The 19179-nt window shown below is 55.2% G+C and overlaps 1 protein-coding gene across 2 annotated transcripts in view; it reads right to left on the bottom strand.

Annotated features, from left to right (window-relative positions):
• LRP5 (LDL receptor related protein 5) overlaps positions 1–19179 on the bottom strand; it is a 111209-nt gene that overhangs the window by 68776 nt on the left and 23254 nt on the right. For both annotated transcript variants that reach the window (XM_058526202.1, XM_058526203.1), the window contains exons 2-4: positions 12456–12852; positions 5032–5229; positions 1212–1408 (exon numbers count right to left, since the gene is read on the bottom strand). In XM_058526202.1, coding sequence (XP_058382185.1) covers positions 1212–1408; positions 5032–5229; positions 12456–12852 — 792 coding nt within the window. The remainder of the gene's footprint in view (positions 1–1211; positions 1409–5031; positions 5230–12455; positions 12853–19179) is intronic.

Genomic DNA, 19179 nt, shown 5'->3' on the forward strand with positions numbered 1-19179 from the left:
CCCCCAGCCTGCCCCTGCACTCTGCACACCACACTCCAGCCTGCCCCTGCACTCTGCACACCCCCCTCAGCCTATCCCTGCACTCTGCACACCCCCTCCACCTGCCCCTGCACTCTGCACACACCTCCCCCAGCCTGCCCCTGCACTCTGCACACCCCCCTCAGCCTATCCCTGCACTCTGCACACACCCTCCACCTGCCCCTGCACTCTGCACACCCCCCTCAGCCTATCCCTGCACTCTGCACACCCCCTCCACCTGCCCCTGCACTCTGCACACACCCTCCACCTGCCCCTGCACTCTGCACACACCCCCAGCCTATCCTTGCACTCTGCACACACCCACCCCCAGCCTGCCCCTGCACTCTGCACACTCCTCCCCCAGCCTATCCCTGCACTCTGCACACCCCCCTCAGCCTATCCCTGCACTCTGCACACACCCTCCACCTGCCCCTGCACTCTGTACACACCTCCCCCAGCCTGCCCCTGCACTCTGCACACCACACTCCAGCCTGCCCCTGCACTCTGCACACCCCCCTCAGCCTATCCCTGCACTCTGCACACCCCCTCCACCTGCCCCTGCACTCTGCACACACCTCCCCCAGCCTGCCCCTGCACTCTGCACACCCCCCTCAGCCTATCTCTGCACTCTGCACACACCCTCCACCTGCCCCTGCACTCTGCACACACCTCCCCCAGCCTGCCCCTGCACTCTGCACACCCCCCTCAGCCTATCCCTGCACTCTGCACACACCCTCCACCTGCCCCTGCACTCTGCACACACCCTCCACCTGCCCCTGCACTCTGCACACCCCCCTCAGCCTATCCCTGCACTCTGCACACCCCCTCCACCTGCCCCTGCACTCTGCACACACCCTCCACCTGCCCCTGCACTCTGCACACACCCCCAGCCTATCCTTGCACTCTGCACACACCCACCCCCAGCCTGCCCCTGCACTCTGCACACTCCTCCCCCAGCCTATCCCTGCACTCTGCACACCCCCCTCAGCCTATCCCTGCACTCTGCACACACCCTCCACCTGCCCCTGCACTCTGTACACACCTCCCCCAGCCTATCCCTGGACTCTGCACACACCTCCTTCCACTCTAGCAAGCACCCCCTTTTCTCCTCACTGCTCTGAGGGTTGGCCTCCCCCAGACCACAGGGTGCCCTTGGGGAAGACGTCAGCCACCACGCCCCCCGCCCGACTCACAGTAGGGCTGCCGCTCGGGGCTGAGCACTTGAATATCCATGGGGGAGTAGAGAGCACTCAGGATCTCCTTTCTCTTCTCTCCCGTCCTCTTGTTACAGGCGTGAATGGAGCGGGTCTGCCAGTCCGTCCAGTACAGAGTGTCCCCAGAGAGCGTCAGGGCAAAGGGGTGTGTCAGGCTGCCCTCCACCACCTTCTGCCTGCAGGTGCGGGAGGCGGGGGGAGGAGCCATCAGAGGATTCCCCACGGTCCCGCAAGCTCCCGGCCCTGACAGCCTTCCACCGTCACTGCTGACCCCTTTACACCACCCAGGACAGCAGTGGCTCTGATGGAGCAGCGTGAGACCAGGGCAGAGCATCCCAGGAACCCCTCCCAGCGTGCGCAGGGAACCTTCCAGACTCCCGCCATTCCTGACAGTGACACGGGGAGGTGGGGAGCACATCCAGCCACTCCCCATCCAACCCGTTTCTAGAACAGTGGCTGCTTGCAAAGTGTCCCACATAGAAGAAAGAAGGAAGAAAAGTGGCAAGGAGGAAGCCACATCTGGTGACAAAGAGCTGATGACAAGCACGCCTGGCCTGTCCCGATGTTCTAACAATACAAACTCAACCACACTTACTTGCTCATTCCTAGGATACAATGAGTTATATTATCAGAGTAAATTAAACTTGATATCAACACAAGAAAAAGCTTTCTCTTCTATGAATTTACAATGCCCAGCAAATGAGAACTTGTTTTTAATGAGATTACGGACCCCGTTGACAGAATGTAATTATACATGGCTGGTAGCGTGTGTGATTATCTGGTTTAATGACCTTCTGCCACTATAGGCTCCTGGGGGGAGCGCTGTGGGTGGGTGGTCACCACATCCCCAACCCCTGGGACAGCCCCCAGGAGAGAGTAAAGCTCAAAAGGTGTTCCTGAACAGCCGAAACCACACGCTCATGCTCTTTCCCGATCTCACCTGACACTGCCTCTTTTTTTGTTTTCTTGAAGTCACTTTTTAAAATTTGAGGTGATTCACATAACCCAAAATTAACCACTTCCAAAGGAATAATTCACTGCTATATAGCAGATTCACATTGTACAACCACCACCTCTATCTAGTTCCCAAATATTTCCATCACTCCACAGGAAAACCCCGAACCCATTAAGCAGTTACTCCCCATCCCCCCACCCCCAGCAACCACCAGTGGGCTTCTGTCTCTAAGGAGTTGCCTATTCTGAGTAATTCATATAAACGGAATCACACAACACGTGGTCTTTCGTGTCTGGCTTCTTTCACTGAGCATCGTGTCTTCAAGGTTCATCCACGTAGCACAAGTCAGTGCATCATTCCTTTTGATGGCCGAACAATATTCCATTGTGTGGACTGAGCACGTTTTGTTTATCTGTTCATCATTTATCTGGTGGACACGGGGTTGTTGACCCCTTCTGGCTACTGGGGATAGTGCTAGTACGGACATTTGTGTACAAGGATTTATGACCATACTGGTTTCAATTCTTTGGGGTATAACCTAGGAGTGAAATTGCTGGATTCTACGTTAATTCAGTGTTTACATTCTTAGAAACCACCAAATCGTTTTCCACGATGTCACATTTTTTGATCAGAGAAGCAGAGACCTATCATTTCTGGGGCTACTCCTCCTCACCAAGGCCTGCCCCCGCTGAACGCACTGCGGGAAGCTAGTTCCAGGTCTTGGGTCACCTTGCCCACCCTCGTCCCTGCTCCTAGGAAGCCCCTCTTCTCCGGGTGCAGCTCCAGCTACGCCCCCTCCACCTCCCGCTGGATCCAGGAGCTCCCGGGCACACCAGCCTTTATTGAGCACCTACTGTGTCCAGGCACAGTGCCCCGAGCTTCATGTGCATGGCCGCAGTGAACCCTGTGAACCCCTCTAGAAAGTACAATTACTACCCCAGTTCACACGCGAGGCCCCGAGGCTCTGAGCAGGAGGGACCCAGCCAGTCATGGCTGAGAGGGAGCCGAGCAGGTCCATGTGGCTCCAGTGCTCGCCCTCTTTACCAGCACATCAGGCTTGCCTTTGAACAGCCCTGGGCACGTTCATCAAGAGCGGTAGCCACACAGAGCCAGAAGAATCCGGTGATGAGGCAGGTAGAAGATGGACTGAGGGTGGACCCTGCAGTCACAGCGCCTGGGTTCCAACCTTGACTCCGACTAGCTGTGTGGCCTTGGGTGAGTTCAAGTGCCTCGCTGTGTGTCACTGTAATAAGGGTTCATAATAGCAAACGCTTCATAGGGCTGGTGTGAGAATGAAACAGAAAGCGCTGTGGAAGGGTTAGCTACCATCACCACCATCATTATCACCATCACCACCACCATCATCACCATCACCACCATCATCATCACCATCACCACCATCATCACCACCACCACCATCATCACCACCACCATCATCATCATCACCACCACGATTATCATGTTTCAAATGCCACCATCATCCTCACTGTCCCCTGTCACAACCCCTCAACCAGGGCACCCCCAGCCTACAGCATTTCCAGCCTCTAATCCACCCTTCATAACTGCCAGGATCACATACCTCCCCAAGGACCACGGTTCCCTAGACTGCCCCACTTTTCAAATCTCAAACCAGGCCCCAGGCCAGTCTGTGCTCCCAGGGACGAAGGGATAGAATGTTTCAAACCAGCCGGGGTGCCTGGCTCAGCAGTAAGAAGAGGTCTAGGAGGGACTGAGGTCTCCTGCCATGTTGGAAGTGGATCCTCTGGCCTCGGTCCAGCCTTCACAGGACTGTAGCCCTGGCAGGAGCCGCCCAGCTTAGCTGCTCCTAACTCCTGACCCCCCAGAAAACAGTTTGCTGTTTTGGGCTGCTAAGTTTTGGGCATCTTTGTTATGCAGCAACAGATAACTAATACACAAGGCCTGGATAAAATGTAGATCTGCCAACATCCTCAGGTCCGTTGGAGTTGGTGTCTGTCTGTGTCTGCAAAGATCCCCCACTCAGTCTGCCCCACGTGGTATCCCCACAGCCCTCGGCACTGGCACCCACACACTCCCCCTGGGGCCAGGAGCCCTGCCAGCGCAGGAACAGGGTCTGTCCTCCCGGGAGGATCCCCAAGACCTGGCACAGTGCCAGCAGGCAGCACCTGGTCAATGAATAATGGCCTGACCTGTACATGGAGGGGATGTTCCTACATCTAAAGCATAACGAGGTAGGGGGGCTGTGGAGCTAAGCTAAAAAGACAGCTCTAAAGCAAGGAAAAAATCCTTCATACTCATTCATTCATTCACCCATTTTACTAAGCACCTGCTATGTGGAAGGCCCTCTGGCATGACTAGGGAATGCAGTGAAGACCAAGACCCACTCGGCTCCTGCCTTCGGGGGGCTTACGTGCTGCGGGGAGGGAGGGGGCACAGTGAACTGTTCACAGCCCTGTCGGACCCTCGGGCTTTAGGTCCACAATCCCTTATCTACAATTCTGAAATCCAAAAAACTCTGAAAATCGAAAGCATTTTGTTGCTCATTTAGCGGCAAAACCTGTGCACGGAGACGGGGCTATTTACAGTGTTTTCTATCCCACTTAGAACCAACGCTCTACATTTTGCTATAAAAATATTCACGTGGCAGAGGGTAGCTGCCGCCCCAGACCTCACTTGAGGTGAGATGTTAGATGTGGTATGTGCACTCTCTTACTGTTCTAAGTTCTGAAAAGTCTCGAATTCCTCAGGCCCCCAGGGTTTCACATACAAGACTATGGGCCTGAGTTAAGCTAGGACCAGCTGAGGGTCTGGTGACAGCTGGGGCATGGTGGGGAAGGAGGGGCCCGCAGCTGGGCGGCCACTCACCGGAACGAGCCGTCCAGGTTGGCACGGTGGATGAAGCTGAGCTTGGCGTCGGCCCAGTAGAGCTTCCGCTCCTCCAGGTCGATGGTCAGCCCGTTGGGCCAGTAAATGTCCGAGTCCACAATGATTTTCCGGGTGCTGCCGTCCATCCCCGCCCGCTCGATTCGGGGTGTCTCGCCCCAGTCTGTCCAGTACATGTACCTGATGAGGGAGCGGCAGAGGCATGAGGGGAGAAAGCTAACACAGATCTGCTTTCCGTCTTTGTTTTCTGTCTACATGGTGCAAACATAAAGCAGAGACAGTGAATTTGCCCTAAAATCTCACCCAAACGAGTTAACCAATGTTTAGGGCTTGGGGAGTTGTTATTTTCAATTTGTCTTCTAAGTAGTTAGTAATATCTTAATTTTTAAACAAAGTTGGGTAATCAAAATATACTGTTTCCAATTTGTTCTCCATTAGCAGAATATCCTGGGCACCCTCTCTTTTTACTAATAGAAATCCTCCTTGTTGTTTAATAGCGATACAGTACTGTAAACGATTTAAGTAACTCTGCATTGGACGTTTGAGTTGTTTCTGATTTTTAGCTACTATGAAAAAACTGTAATTGAACCTCTAAAAGGCAATTAAAAACATGTGGGGTGGATATTATTCAGCGCTAAAAAGAAATGAACTATTAAGCTATGAAAAAACATGGAGGAAACTTAAATGCATGTTACTAAGTGAGGGAAGCCAATCTGAAAAGGCCACGTACTGCATGATTCCAGCCACATGATATTCTGGAAAAAGCAAAACTATGGAGACAGTAAAAAGATCAGGGGCTGCCAGGGGTTGGGGGGAGGGATGAACAGGTGGAGCACAGAGGATTTTAGGGCAGTGAAACTATTCTGTAGGATGCTACAACGGTGGATACATGACATTAAACCTTTGTCTGGACCCACAGAACGTACATGGGGATATGAGAACTCTCTATACCTTGCCCTCAGTTTTGCTGGGAACCTAAAACTGCTTTTAAAAAAATTAAGTCTATTGGGGCCAGCCTCATGGCACAGTGGTTAAGTTCGGCACGCTCCGCTTGGGTGGCCTGGGTTCACGGGTTCAGATCCTGGGCGCGGACCTACACCACACGTCAGCCATGCTGTGGAAGCGACACACATACAAAATAGAGGAAAACTGGCACAGATGTTAGCTCAGGGACAATCTTCCTCAAGCAAAAGAAAAAAAAAAGTAGGGAAGATTGGCAACAGATGTTAGCTCAGGGCAACCGTTCCTCAGCAAACAAAAAAGAAAAAAAAATTAAGTCTCTTAAAAAAAACACACACACACATAGGTGGGGTGCACACTGAAATAATAACAGCAGCTATTCCCAGGTGGGTTTGTGGGTGACCCGCCTTTGCTTATCCACATTCTCAAGTTTCCAGCAAGAAACCACCACCTCCCGAAAAGGCTTCCTTATTTAATGCCCCACCAAGTGAGCGGAGACAACACACTGCGACACCAGGCATCCGAGGTGATGGGTTCGACCCCCGCCAGCATCCAGAGAATGTGCCCAGTTCTCCAGCTCCCGTGGCCCAGGCCGGCCGCAGGGCGAGGCGCCCACCAGTGTGAGCCTAGAGACTGGGCACGGCTCTTCAGTGGAGACGAGAGAGGAACCACATCAGCCTAGAAGGCACGAGTCCCACAGGCTCCCGCCCCAGTAGGCCGTGGATGAGCCACAGGACATGAGGGGTGGCAGATCTGTTTTGTCTACCCAGCAGCTCTTCTCCACAGAGGACGGAGATGGTGCCCAGGTTTCGCTTTGAGGAGCCCCCCTCCCACTGGTGGTCCCTGTAACTCCCTAGGTGGTGTGGTCTCCCCTCCTCCTGGGGTGGGCACGCATGGGTCCTGGCCCATCAGCAAATCCCATTACCCCCGCCCTAGTGACCGCTTTGAAGACAGGTGGCTCGTTCATGCCGGGCCAATGGGAGTCAACCTGGAACACTGACTGGGGAAGGCAGGGGGCTGCCGGGAGCCCCCTGTGCCATCTGTGGGAGGGCCTGCCAGGGGTGCAACCCCAGCGGGGAGAGGCGGTGCCCTGCGAGCTGAGTGAGTGTGAGAACAGGGCGCTTCTCAGACAACCTATTCCGTGCGCCCATAGACCCTTCTCTTTGAGCTGCTTCTCGCTACGACGGGCAAGTCCCCGCATTGCTCTCGGCCTCCACTTCCAGAGGTAAAACCTCGTCCTGTTTCAGCAAACCCTGAGTTGCTGTCCACTAGGCACCAGCGGGGGTGTCAGGGACATGGGAGAACAGGCCCAGCCTTGCCCCTTGGGGGCCTCTGTCCAGCAGGAAAGGGAAAAAGACACACGAGCAGCTGCCACCTCTCCCCCCAACGGGAGCTCTGCGGCCACAAGAGCTGCGGGTACCCAGGGGCCACCCCCATCAGTGGGGCCATGCGGGCTTCCCAGAGGGGCATCCTGTCTCAGCTGGTGCACTGCCACCTGCCAGAGGAGTTGTGACGAGTTAACTTGAATGAGCTTGCAGGGGCTTCGTACAAAACATACCCGCCTCCCGGCACCGCAGCAACAAACCAACTGCACCCAGCTGTTGTCACCAAGCTCCCCTCCTCTCCAGGCACAGTGGGGACAGACAGGAGAGAGCACGCTTCACATGGACACCTCTCCAAAAAGCCTGTCTTGTACTGTCTCCTTTGCATCTAGAGAGACCTCGACTGGCCCAGGAAAAGCAGAATTACTAGCCCCACTGGACAGATGAGAAAACGAAGGCTCTGAAAGGCTGACCCACCCCGGGTCACATGCCAGGGGCTCTGTGTGGTTCTCTGGTTAATGCCAGAGCCTGGCCGTCATATGACTCACCCCCTCGCCAGCAGGCCGGGGCTGTGGGTGAACTTTTCCTGGCAGCCTCAGGCTCACAGGTGCTGTCAGCCAGCTCGGCAAAGGCTCCCGCCAGCCTGGTACACACGCCTTCCTTTCCCTGCGCTCTTCCCACCCCCCCCAGCCTGGAAAGGGCCCAGCCTCCCACCGCCCGCCCACCAGGAAGGTATCAAGAGAATCGATCTCAGAGCGGGCCACTCATGCCCTCCCTGAATGCTCCACGGCAGCCAACAGGGAAGGCTCAGGACCTCCGCGAGGAGCATAATTCAAATTCCTTCCCCCGAGTTTCATAACAGAGGCCCGCTGGTTTCCTTAAATGGGGAATCTGCAAGCCACTCTGCGACCAGAGCCCGGCTGGCGTGGACGTGCCCTTGCAGAGTCTGAACGCTGCCGCAGGGCCAGCCAAATTCCACGGAGGAAGATCAACTTCCGAAGAAAAACGCTGCAGCCTGGGCTCTGTGCGAGGCTGGCTGCGGTTGTGGTTGTATGTTATTTTAGGGAAGGGCCATTTTGCATTTTAAAGAGGGGGTTGGGTTTCAGCCCGGCTTTAACTGGAGACCCAAGAGCCACTGCAGCCCCTCGTGAGCTGGGACAGGCCCCGGCCTCCCCCCAGCGCTGGGCTGGTGTCTGCCTGGCCCCAGGGACTTGGGGCCAGGGGGTCCTCCCCAGGTCCTGCTCTGCCACCCCATGGGCACCTGGCACTGGTGTCTCCCCTCCACCCGGCCTGGACACCTGGGCTTTGCCACCTGCGCAGCTGAAACTGCACCAAGTCCAGTCTCTGAGGCCCATGGGCCCCCCTGGCTGCGGGCTCTTGGTCACATGCACACTGACGTGGACATTCGGTCTGAGAACCTTCCTTCCTGATGACGGCCAGGACAGGTAGCCCCTCATCTGAAGAAGGACCCCAGCAGGGGATGGCATCACATGGGGGCAAAAGGAGAGGGTAGGGGCTCCAACAGGGCCAGGAGGAGGCAAAGCTGACCTTTTCAATCGCACGCCTGTGGCCAGGACGGAGGACAAAATCCACTGCCCCCAGGACTCAGTGGTTAAACTTGTGCCGAGGACCACTATTCAGGTCAGTATTTGGTGAGAATGGGGGTGCTGCCCACGGCTTCTATGCACTGGCCTGGAGTCCTCCCCTCCTGGGAAACGTGGTGCCTAAGGGGACAGAGCAGGCATCTCAAACCTCAACCACATTCCCAGATGAACTTGGGGACCACAAACCTCAACCTCATTCACAGAAGCAGCTGGGGACTACAGTCCAGTGTTCTCACCTTCATTCAGTTTGGGGAGTGGGGGACCACTACTGCTATTTTCACTCCCTCATTCATCAGACACGTTACTAGGGCAGGGGAAGGCATGGGGGAGAGGCCGGGGCTTCAGAAGTTCTGCCCAGGGCATTAACACCAAAGTCCACTTTGCTCCAGGGGGCAGGGGTGTGACCCCGGGGAGATCTGGGGCAGAATTCAGAAGCAAGATCAGAAAGGATTTCAAACATTTAATAAGAAAAGCCAGAGTCAGAAACTGACCAGCTCCCGGAGATTGTGCAGGCAAAGCCAGCCTGGATGGGAGTGAAGACTGCTCCAAACCCAGCACCAAGTACCTCTCAACTGAGTGCCAAGCACCTCCCAACTGAGTGTCAAGCACCTCCCAACTGAGCACCAAGCTCCTCCCCACTGAGCACCAAGCACTTCTCAACAGAGCACCATGCACCTCCCAACTGAGTACCAAGTTCCTCACAACTGAGCACCAAGCACTTCTCAACAGAGCACCAAGCATCTCCCAACTGAGCACCATGCACCTCCCAACTGAGTACCAAGCTCCTCACAACTGAGCACCAAGCAACTCCCAATCAAGATGGCAAAAGGCCACAAGGAAGAAAAAAGAAATCTGTGCATGGACATGGAGATTATATTTCAGGAGGTGGGGAGGGGCATTTTTAGCATAACAATAGCTAACATTTATTGAACTCATTAGTTGTTCTTGGTGTTTTCTGCATGACGTGACATGGTCACACATCTGTACAGATGGGGACACTGAGGTACAGAGCAGCACCATGCCTTCTTGTCTTTCTCTCCAACTTACATGCAAAGTGCCAACAAATTCAGTTGGTTCTGTCTTCAAAATAGATCCCATATATGGCCACTTCTCACCCCAGCCCACTACCTCCCTGGTCCAAGCTGCCACCCTCTATTGCCAGGATCACAGGAATAGCCACTAATAGAGCTCCCTGCTTCCACTCCAAATTTGAGTCCCACTCAACAGCCAAAGGGATCCCCTTGAGCATGAGTTAGACCTGGCGACTTCTCCACTCGAAACCTGATTTGCCTCCTCCTCCCACTTTATGTGCCCCGCCTCTGCTCCTCCCTCACTCTACTATAGCCCCTCCAACACGTCCAGCCCCTCCCACCCCAGGGCCTTTACACCGGCTGTTCCCTCCACCTGGAATACTCTTCCCCCAGGCGGCTGCATGGCTCTCACCTTCATCTGCTCCAGGTCTCTGCTCAAACGTCACTAAGAGACCTTTCCAGGCTTCTGACCTACAATGGGAAGCCCCTTGCCTCGCTCTCCCTGAGGTCAGGCCTGCTTTATTCTCTGTGGCACACACCCCTCTCGGACATACCAGCCGTTTACAGTCTTCTCCCCACAGTGCATTGTAAGGACCTCGACGCTGTCCCCCTCAGCCTCTATAGCCACTGACGGATGCCCTCTCTGAGCCAGGGAGACTCGGCCACACCAGCCACTGCCTCCTGGAAGGTGGCCAGTGAGCAGCAGGCCTGGAGCACAGTGCAGCGTGGGAGAGGTCTGAGACACGGACCGTTCACCAGGCAGCGCCGAGACCGTCCCGGAAGGTCAGCCTGGCCCGCGGGCAGCTCAGCCCACTTGGGGGGGGGGCAAGAGGGGCCTACAGGGACGTCACTACCCGGCATGGCCGCCCTGGGACACTGGGGTTAGGGCACTCTTCTGGTGGGGGGCACCAGGCTCGTCTGGTCTGACCTCAGCGAGTCAGATACCAGGACTGTAAATTCCACCCCACCCTGCCCCTGGTGTGTGTGCACACTGACCTCATGCACACACTTACACACAAACAGGCACACACACTCACATGCACACACACATACATACACTTGAACATGCACACATATACTCGTGCACACGCACACAGGCTCACACCCTCCCACTCTCATACTCAGTGGTTCAGACACACTTGCGTGCACGTGCACACACCCGCACATTCAGCTTTTACACAAACCAGCCAGTTTCAGAAGGTGCCTCGTCCTCCAACATCAGAAGCCAGTCTAGAGCACTTTCTAGGTCAACACCCCAAGAACCCCCCTCATAAAGAGGTTTACATGGCATCCCCTCACCTGGCCTGTTCCCTGAGCTACCCAAATGCCAGCCTCGGTGGGACTGGCCTCGGCCTCCCGGCCCTCCTTCCACCCACCTCAGGCAGGCCGATCGGCCCCTCCAGCCTGGCCTGCAGGCAGCGCAGCCAATGTCCCCAGAACAGGGAAGGTCACTGCCAGGGCAACAGCAAGTTGGTGGCATCAGGACCAGAACCCAGGGGTCCTATTGTGTTTCTGTTCAAGATCTCAGAGACAGCAGAGAACTGGACAGACACGGCAGTGGCTCGGCCACTGACAGCAGGCAGGCGCCTGACTCCGTGCAGCCCAAGGAAGAGTGTATCATTCCCAGGCTACAGAGGAGGGGACGGAGGGCCGAAGAGTGACTGAGCAAACAGCTCTTGCTTGGAAAAGTCTAGAATGAGCATGGCCCGGCTGGCCAGTGAAGCTCAGCCATCTCCCCACCACCTCTCCACCACCTCTCCAACCCAGCCTTCAACTCCGAGTGTGTTCTTCACTTTACCACCACTCACAAACCCCAGCGGGACCTCGTGGCCAAGCCCTAAGCCTTCACGGGTCTCGGTGACCTCAGACAGGGGAGCAGAAAGCTTCTGGAAGAGACTAGAGAAACAATCTCTCAGCAAGTTCTACTTCTGGACAAGGAGTTTCACTTTTTCCGCCTGTTTTCTGCTAATGCAGTTATAAAGGAGTGAAAGGTGCAAATTCTACGTGTTCAAACATCCACACCTCCTCAGACACCATCACACACAACAGAGATGTTTAACAATTCAAATCTACAGCTGGGCACGTCAGTTGCCTCAGACATGGCAAGTTTAAAAAAGAAACATGGGGGACGGCCCCATGGCCTAGTGGTTAAGTTCAGCATGCTCTGCTTCAGTGGTCTGGGTTCAGTTCCTGGGCATGGACCTACACCAGTCGTTGGCGGCCATGCTGTGGTGGTGGCCCACATACAAAATAGAGGAAGATTGGCACAGATGTTAGCTCAGGGCGAATCTTCCTCAGCAAAAAGAAAAGAAAAGAAATATGACTATGGTACATCAAGGGGAAATAATTCTCAACAAATTCTGAAAGGTGAACTCATTTTTAAGATTATCAGGTTTTCTGTGAAAAAGTTACTTGGGCTCAAGTAAATTCAAGAGGGAAACCATGAACCGTCCCCCCTTCTCCCCAAAAAGGAGAGGTAGCTGGGTTACCCGTGAGCGGGGTCCAAGGCAATGGCCCGCGGCTGGTCAAGGTCCTGCCAGAAGAGGACCTTCCGGGATGTTCCGTTGAGGTTGGCCACCTCAATGCGATTGGTCTCCGAGTCCGTCCAGTACAGCTTCTTGCCAACCCAGTCGCAGGCCAGGCCGTCAGGTGACACCAGGCCGGAGATGACCACGTTCTGCACGGCGGCCCCTGTCTGGTTCAGGTAGGTCTGCTTGATGGCCTCCTCGCTCACGTCCGTCCAGTACACGGCTCCCTTGGAGAACTGGAAATCTACCGCGGCCGCGTCCTCCAGGCCGCTGACCACGATGGTGGACTCCAGCTTGACTCCGCCGGCGTCCACCAGCCGCACGTCCCGGCGGTTGGCAAACAGCAGGAGAGGTGAGGCTGTGGGGGCAGAAGTAAACTGTGAGGACCACTGGCCGAGCCACAAGCCACACAGCCCAGACAGGGGGCTGTGTGCACGAACCACTCCTGGCACCCACCCGCCCATGCCCAAGGCCCTCGGGCTCCTTCCTTCCACTCCCCAAGGCGCTGCCACAAAGGTGTCTGGGCAGGCCCAAGCCATGCCATTCAGAGGCTCTTTCAACACAGCAAACAGTGCTGTTGTGACTGAAATCACCAAGGGCTGCTGTTCGTCCCAGCCAGGCCTGGGTGACTCTTCCTGCCATGCCCACCACCTCATAAACAGGTCCTCTGGGGGCTGCAGAGAAGTCACATCATCTTGGTCAGTCTGATGCAGGGGAGGGGGACGGGAGGGCACAGCCCTGGCCATGCTGACCGGGAGAGGCCTGGCTGGGATGAGAAGTCCAGGCAGGATGGAGCCTCAGGATTCTCTTATAATTCCTGGACCACTGTTCCAGCTCAAGCCCCTTTCTGGGACTGTGGCCTCAGTCTCCCACTCTGGGGGCACCCTTCAACAGCTCCCTGTGCTGCTCTGAGTAAGGTCCGGCTGCCAGGGCGAGCGCCTGGCTCAGATCCTGGGCCCTCCTCTGCAGGATGGGAGGTCGCGGGGAGGACTCGAGGTCAGGACTGTCTATGGGGCTCTGCCACTCCCACCATCACCATCACCGTCACCACTATGTTAGGTCTACAATTTTTTGTGGCAAGAAAGGACATTTTGAAAATCCAACAATGGAATGTCACAACTACATTCCATAGGACACCCTGATCTCTTGCAATGACATAATGCCAACTTTACAGAGGGGCAGAGAAGGCTTCGAGAGGAGGCTGCACAGCTAAGTTCACCTCCGCACCGTGGAACCCTCCTCATGTGCTGGTCGCACGGGTGTACTCAGTTTGTCAAAATGCATCACTTTTCTGTGGATATGTACTTCAATAAAAAGTTTTTAAAAATTAAAAATGGAACTTTCCCTGTTTTCCCAGCTGCTCACAAGAATCCTCCACAACATGCCGAGGGTCCCAGTGGACCCTGCACTCCAGGAGGGCCCACCCACCCATGCGGGAATGCCCTGGTCCCTGCCCAGGGCCAGCACGCAGCAGCTCCTCTATAAATGCATTTAACCCACTACACTCAGCCCGCAGTGCCCTAACTTGAAGACCTTTGACCTTGAGAGAGATGAGAAGGAAAAGTGGGGCTGCCCCAAAGGGTCGGGATCCCCACCCCCGGCCAGAGGCTCCAGGGAGAGGAGCAGCAGCAACATCCGCCACCAGAGGCCTGGCCATCTGGGGGTCAGAGGTCGGCTGGCTGTAGAGGGCAGTGGGAGAGGTGGATGATGCCGAGGATCAGGGAGGGTCCAGAACCTTCAGAGGAGGGACAATGTGTGAAGGCGGGAGGCAAGGGGGCCTTCACAGGGAAAACGGTCGTGTGCAGGATCTGGAGTGCACAGTGGTGCAAACAGCCAGAGCCACCACATACAAAGAGGCCCCATGGCACCCGGGTGACTCGGCACTCCCACAGCACGTTCCCATTCGTCACTGCCATGATCCTCCCCACCGGAGCAAGGAGCACCAGTAAGCCCGTTTCGCCTGCGAGGTTTACTGGCCCGGCTCTTTAGGTTCCCTGCAGCAAGGTCCCCTGGCTCGTCCCCACTCATCCCGCAAAGGCGTGACCCGCCCGGGCATGCTGAGTCAAAATTCCATGCTGCGGTTCTTAACCTTCCGGGGGGTCACAAAACCCTCTGAGAAGCTGGTCCTCTCCCCAGAGACAGACACACACAGGCGCGCGCACACGGGGCTGTCGCCAAGGCCCTGTGACCCCGCTCCAGCCTGAGAACCTCTTGCTAAAGTAAGCAGGGAGAAGGATGTTGACTTCTCTTTCTACTCTAAATAGCACCTCTGGGTGACAACGAAAGGGACAGTCTCAGGAGGGAGTAAGCTCCCCGTGGCCACCAGTATTCAAGTGGAAGTCAGTGACTGCAGGTGAGGGACGAGACCCACCAGATGTGAGCATCATCAGGTGAACGGCCCACAGACAAGGAGTCTCCAGTCAGCTGCTTTCCAGCCAGGAGGGGACGTGCTGTGGACGGAGGTGCCGCCGGGGGGGCCGCAAGCCACGAGCCCCAACTGTCGGCCGGAAACCCAGGAAACCCGTCCCCGCAGCAGAGGTCCCAGAGGGGGCCGGGGCGAGAGGTGGGGAGGCAGGGAGCTCTTGGAAGCTGCCCCAGGCACAAAAACTCCTAGCTGTGCTCTGTTCTTTCTCCCCGAACTGGAAAGACCACATTTTCCCCTCGGTTTCCACTCTGGGCAGTTCAGGTGCACCCTTCAAAGGCCGCAGGTGGCGGGAGAGTTTTTCAATTTCCTGTGCTTTTCCCCAACGAGACTCAGGGAGGGGAGCTGCCATGGAAAGCGGGGCCGGTGGGTGGCGGGCAAGCTTCGGGGAGCCCAGGTGGGGCAGCTAGGGCGGGCACGGGCCCTGGCAGGCAGGCTGTTTCTAGAAAGAGCTGCTCCTGCTTCTGAGATGTTTAGAAACCACCACACACTCAGCTCTTAAGTGTTAAGAGGCACCCTCTTCAGTCTCCCGTCACGGGGGGAACTCACAGTGGGGGGGCCCTGCTGCGTGGGGCTGCCCCCCACTCTCCAGCTGGCACAGGCGGCACCTCCTCCCCAGCCCCCTCCTCAGGGCCTGGGCAACCCCGGCTAATGCGGCCCCGAGCCAACGAGGGGCCCCGGGTGCCCCGACCCATCTCGGGGTCCCTCCTCTCCCAGAGGTAGAGAGCGGCTGGGCCAGGACGGAGAGAAGCCAGCCTCCTCAGAGGACGCAGCCAGGGGACAGCAGAGTGGAAATGTGAGGAAAGGCCGTCAGTGGCGGAGTGTCGTGTAGCACGCACAGGCACCGTCTGGGCACACGCGACCGAACGAAGAACCCACGCTCGCGTTCTCTATTCCAGTGGAGGAAACAGACAATAAGCCATAAATTGATGAGGCAACATGAGTACCTTGGAACATCAACGCCGTAGTTTGGAAAAGCAGCAGGGTAATGGGTTTGGGAGAGGGGGCTGACATTTCACAGATGGTCAGGGCAGTCTCACTGAGAAAGTGACAGTTGGGCAAAGACTTGAGGGGAGTAAAGGAGTGCCTGAGGGAGAGTGTCCCTTGCAGAGGGAACGGTCAGTGCAAAGGTCCTGGGGCGAGGCATGTGGGAGGGGGGCAGACACTGGTCCTCTGTGCTCCTTCCCCAGGGGCACATGTGTCCAAGAACCTCTCATCTCACAGCCCCCTAAAGGTCAAGGGTCACAGCTGCATATTCCACACGTAAGGAAACTGTGGCTCTTGGAAAGGTGCCTTGACCTGTCCCAGGTCACTCCACCCAGGGATGATCCCTTGACTGGTGGCCTGAGCTTTGGGGCAGTGAGAAGAAGAAATGATACAATGCAAGAAGGAAGAGGAGAGCTGGGTGGACAGGCTAGAGCACTGGCCTGCCACCACCGCACTCCAGGACCCACGTGGGATCACCATAAAAACCAGACAGATTGTCACCTGGAGGCCACAGACACCAGAACAACGCTTTCAGAAAACACCGCAGCAGCTGGTATTAAGGACCACGAAAATATTTAAACCTTCTCCCCAGGAATCACCCTCACAGGAATTTATCCCAAGGAACACCCGGAGGAAGGAAAAGATCCTAGTCACAATATTTGTGGCAGCCTTGCTCATAATAAGAAAAAATAAACAATAAAATATCTCCAATGTCAGAGGTAACCAGACTGTTCTCTCAGTGCAAAGTTATGTCCATTAAAGCAATAAGAAAAACGATTGCAGTCACATCAGAAAATGTGTAAGATATCCCGTTAAATCAACACACACACACACACACACACACACACACACACACACACACTGTAACTCTAAACTCTGATTTGTACTACAATTGCAGTTATGAGAAAGTCCCAGGTAGGGACAAAGATTGAAACAGAGTCTGGACAAGGCAAAGACAACCTTGCAGAGTGTCTGGGTAAATATATTTTTAACGTTTGAGCCCCAAATTCCATGCGTGTTGCTATGAAGTTATCTGTCCAAATATGATTTTCAGGATCATCTATCACAAGGGCCAACAGACCAGGTCGCCCCGCCCCCTTGTGGGAGCCCCGGAGCCAGCTCAGGGTGACGGCTCCGAGCAGCACTGGCTCAGACCTGGCCCTCCTGGCCTCAACATCCTGCTTGTGAAATGGAGCAATTACTGCATCTCCTCATCAGAGACTGTGAGGCTTACACAGGACAATTCATACAAAAGCTAGTCCAGTAGCAGCACATTTTAAACATGCAATAAGGGCCGGCCCCGTGGCTTAGCGGTTAAGTGCGCGCGCTCTGCTGCTGGTGGCCTGGGTTCGGATCCCAGGTGTGCACCGACGCACCGCTTCTCCGGCCATGCTGAGGCCGTGTCCCACATACAGCAACTGGAAGGATGTGCAGCTATGACATACAACTATCTACTGGGGCTTTGGGGGAAAATAAATAAATAAATAAAATCTTTAAAATAAACATGCAATAAATAACAGCCGGGGCAGTGGTGGTGGTTGTAATTAACTGTTTCCCTCATCCAGCCCCGGGCTGGCTCGGCTACAAAGAAAAGCACATGGACACAGACTCGGGGGCCTGGGTTCAAACCCCAGCCTGGCCTCCAGCTGTGAGATTTGGGGGAAGGCTTCTCATCTCCACTCTGAGCCTTAGTCTCCTCATCTGTAAAGCAAAAAATGGTAGCTATTCTCGAAAGGCACCGCCAGCTGCTGTGGAAAGCAGTTGGCGAGTTCCTCAAAAAGTCACACATAGTTACCATACGACCCAGCAATTCCACTCCTCGGCATGTACCCAAAAGAACTGAAAATGGGGACTCAAACAAATACGTGTACACACATGTTCATAGCAGCACTATTCACAACAGCCAAAAGGTGGGAGCAGCCCAAATGTCCATCAACAGATGAACGCACAAATAAGTCGTGCTCTATCCATACAACGGAATATTACTCAGCCATAAAAACGAATGGAGCTCTGATACACGCTACCACACGGATGAACCTTGAAAACATGATGCCACGTGAAGAAGCCAGACACAAAAGGCCACGTGTTATATGATTCCATGCACATGAAATGTCCAGAACATAGAGATGGACAATAGAGTAGTGGTTGCCAGGGGCTGTGGGGAGGGGAATGAGGAGTCACTGTTTAATGGGTACGGGGTTTCCTTTGGGGTGATGGAAATGTTCTGGAACTAGACAGAGGTGGTGGCTACATTATATTGTGAATGGACTAAATTCCACTGAATTATTCACTTTAAAATGGTTAATTTTATGGTGAGTTTCACCTCAATTTTTTACAGGCACTGCTGTACCCCGAGCCTGCAATTCCCTGTGACATCCCTCCTTCGTCCTGGCTTCCCAGCGGGTTTAATCAGGAGCAGATGAGCCTCTCTGTGACCCTGGATTTATGCAGCCCCTCTTCCGCATGGCCCTCAGGACACCCCACGACATCCTGTGGGTGCTCGAACCTCCCTGGTGGGCGAGCAGGAGCCGATCAGTCCAGGGTGGGTCTGACGCTCCTAGCACCCTCGGCCAATCGGTGTCAGAGAAAGGCCACTCTGTCCCCTCCTGCCCAGTTGCCAGGCCGTGTGATTACTGACAGTCCCCCTGTGCAGAACTGGGAGTCTAAACACCCCAGTGCCAACCACCCCCTCCACCCCGTGTGAGCACAGCCAGTATTTATATATAGAATTCACAGCAGATGTCTGGGCTTCCATTCCGACAGCCTGGACTTGACGCTGTTCACATGGTTACACTAAACACAACCCAACTCAACGTAACCCAATCCCCTGCTGCTGCACCAAAATCAGCAGCGTTTTTAGGACAGGCCTTATTGATATTCACCAAGCATGACACTGCTCATTGGAGCAGGCCAAGGCCGGGACACAAACTATGGATTTATCAGTCGGGAACGGTCGTTCATCCTGCGCCAGCCCTGTGGGGAAGGCCAAGAAATGGAAGACAACGTGGGGCCATGTTCGAGGAGCCCACAGTTTAGTCGGGCTGGACACACTTGCACACACACATATGCTCACGCATGCACGCAGCTGAACCACCACCTGTGCAAGAAGCAAAGGCAGGTGAGTGACATGGACAGGAGGTGCCTGGAGGAGAATGAGCTGTTGGGTGGTCCTGGGAGGCTGCCTGGAGGAAGGGAAGACTGGAGCCTTGAAGGATGAACAAGACTTAGGGAATGCCGAGTATGCTCTGGCCTGACATCAAGATGCATCCATGCACT

Source organism: Diceros bicornis, chromosome 31 (assembly GCF_020826845.1).
Source record: "Diceros bicornis minor isolate mBicDic1 chromosome 31, mDicBic1.mat.cur, whole genome shotgun sequence".
Lineage (NCBI taxonomy): Eukaryota > Metazoa > Chordata > Mammalia > Perissodactyla > Rhinocerotidae > Diceros > Diceros bicornis.